This window comes from Cynoglossus semilaevis, chromosome 9 (assembly GCF_000523025.1).
Source record: "Cynoglossus semilaevis isolate Cse_v1.0 chromosome 9, Cse_v1.0, whole genome shotgun sequence".
In the NCBI taxonomy this organism is placed as follows: Eukaryota; Metazoa; Chordata; class Actinopteri; order Pleuronectiformes; family Cynoglossidae; genus Cynoglossus; species Cynoglossus semilaevis.
The window spans coordinates 1,676,674-1,678,254 of record NC_024315.1 but is presented as its reverse complement, the minus strand read 5'-3'; the positions used below and the strand labels follow the sequence as shown (position 1 = coordinate 1,678,254).

General features: G+C 51.9%; 1 protein-coding gene across 1 annotated transcript in view; it reads right to left on the bottom strand.

Annotated features, from left to right (window-relative positions):
* The window catches only part of sdk1b (sidekick cell adhesion molecule 1b), a 148,520-nt gene that overhangs the window by 44,056 nt on the left and 102,883 nt on the right, over positions 1–1,581 (bottom strand). The window contains 4 exon segments of the mRNA XM_025058662.1: positions 84–251; positions 364–480; positions 590–784; positions 976–1,059. Coding sequence (XP_024914430.1) covers positions 84–251; positions 364–480; positions 590–784; positions 976–1,059 — 564 coding nt within the window.

Below are 1,581 nucleotides of genomic sequence, written 5' to 3'. Positions count from 1 at the left end.
GTGGTGTCTGTGGTGTTAGTGGTCTGTGTCAGTGGTGTCTGTGGTGTCAGTGGTGTCTGTGATGTCAGTGGTGTCTGTCTCACTCCAGACTGTGAGTCTAGCAGTTCTGTTGATGGTTCCTTCAGCGTTGGAGGCCGTGCAGCTGTACTCTCCAGAGTCCTGGAAGCTGATTGGCTGAATCTGTAAACCACCAGACTGCAACAGTGTGAACCTGGGAACCTGGACTGAACCACTGGCCAGAACCTGCAGTTCTACAGGGAGAAAAGAATAAAGTCCGGAGATAAAACCAGGTCCAGTTGATCTGCAGACGTCAGTGAGACAGATCTGTGTGTGTGTGTGTGTGTGTGTGTGTGTGTGCGTTACCTTTCCTCCAGGTGACGGCAGGTCTTGGCGCTCCACTTGTTTGGCAGGTAAACACGGCCGTGTTCCCATCAGTTACTGTTTGGTCAGACGGGGGGGCGATGAAGGAGGGGGCGACACCTGGAGGACAGAGGAGGAAGGACAAGGACGGAGGAAATAATCCAGGTCGTTTCTAAGGTAGTGCTTGACTGTGAACGTGTGTGTGTGTGTGTGTGTCCTGTGAACTGACTGGAGACCAGCAGATGTGTGTGAGCCTCCACCTCTCCGGCCGAGTTTCGAGCGACGCACTGAAAGATCCCTCCGTCTCCCGGCTGCACCCTGCGCACCGTCAGCCCCGACGCCGCCACCACCTTGTAGCGAGGGTTGGCCAGTCTGGAGAGGGGGACGGCGTCCTTGAACCACTCCACCCTGGGCTGAGGAGAACCTGGGACAGAGGGACACAAACAACACTGGAGCGGGGTCCACACTCTCCTGGGTGAGGGGAGGGAGGGGGCGCATATGTGGACCCCCCCCCTCACCCAGGACTTTGGAGAGGAAACTGATGTCGGTCCACAGACGAGGCACAGACGAGGCACAGACGGGGGTTATGACCTGAGTCCACGTTCTTCAACGTACCTGAAGCCAGACATGGAATATCCACGCTGCGGTCCAGATCAGCAAACGTCGTCGTCTTGGGTCGAGACGTCATGAACGGCGGCTCTGCAACAAAATAAATAAATAAAAAACTGGGAAAACTCTTCAATCTTTAATTTTCAGATAAAAAAAAGGGAAAACGTTAAAGAAGAGCAGAGAGTTTTCATTCTCTCAGAGTAGAAGAAGGTGACGGACAGAACGTCTTCAGGTCTGGACTGATGTCTCCAGGTCTGGACTGATGTCTCCAGGTCTGGACTGACTGTCCACTAACCTGGAGGGCCGTCCTTGGCCCACAGGCCTTGAGTTTGACATCTGCTGTTCATATACATATATATATATTTATATGTCGTTTCTTCTTCTCTGGGCGTTGGTTCTTTTCTTCCTGAACTTTTCTTTTCTTCTAGAAAGAACATAATCTCATGAATCAGAAGCTCACCGCCCGTGAACGTATTGTTTTTTTCCCTCATTTCTGGGCGCGTATGTCGAGGAGCGGAGACGACTGTGATGACAGGGCTGACGTTCAAGAACTTTCTCTCAGCTCTTAACAATTGTCAACTGAGGAAAACAAAACCAATTTAACTGCAGTGA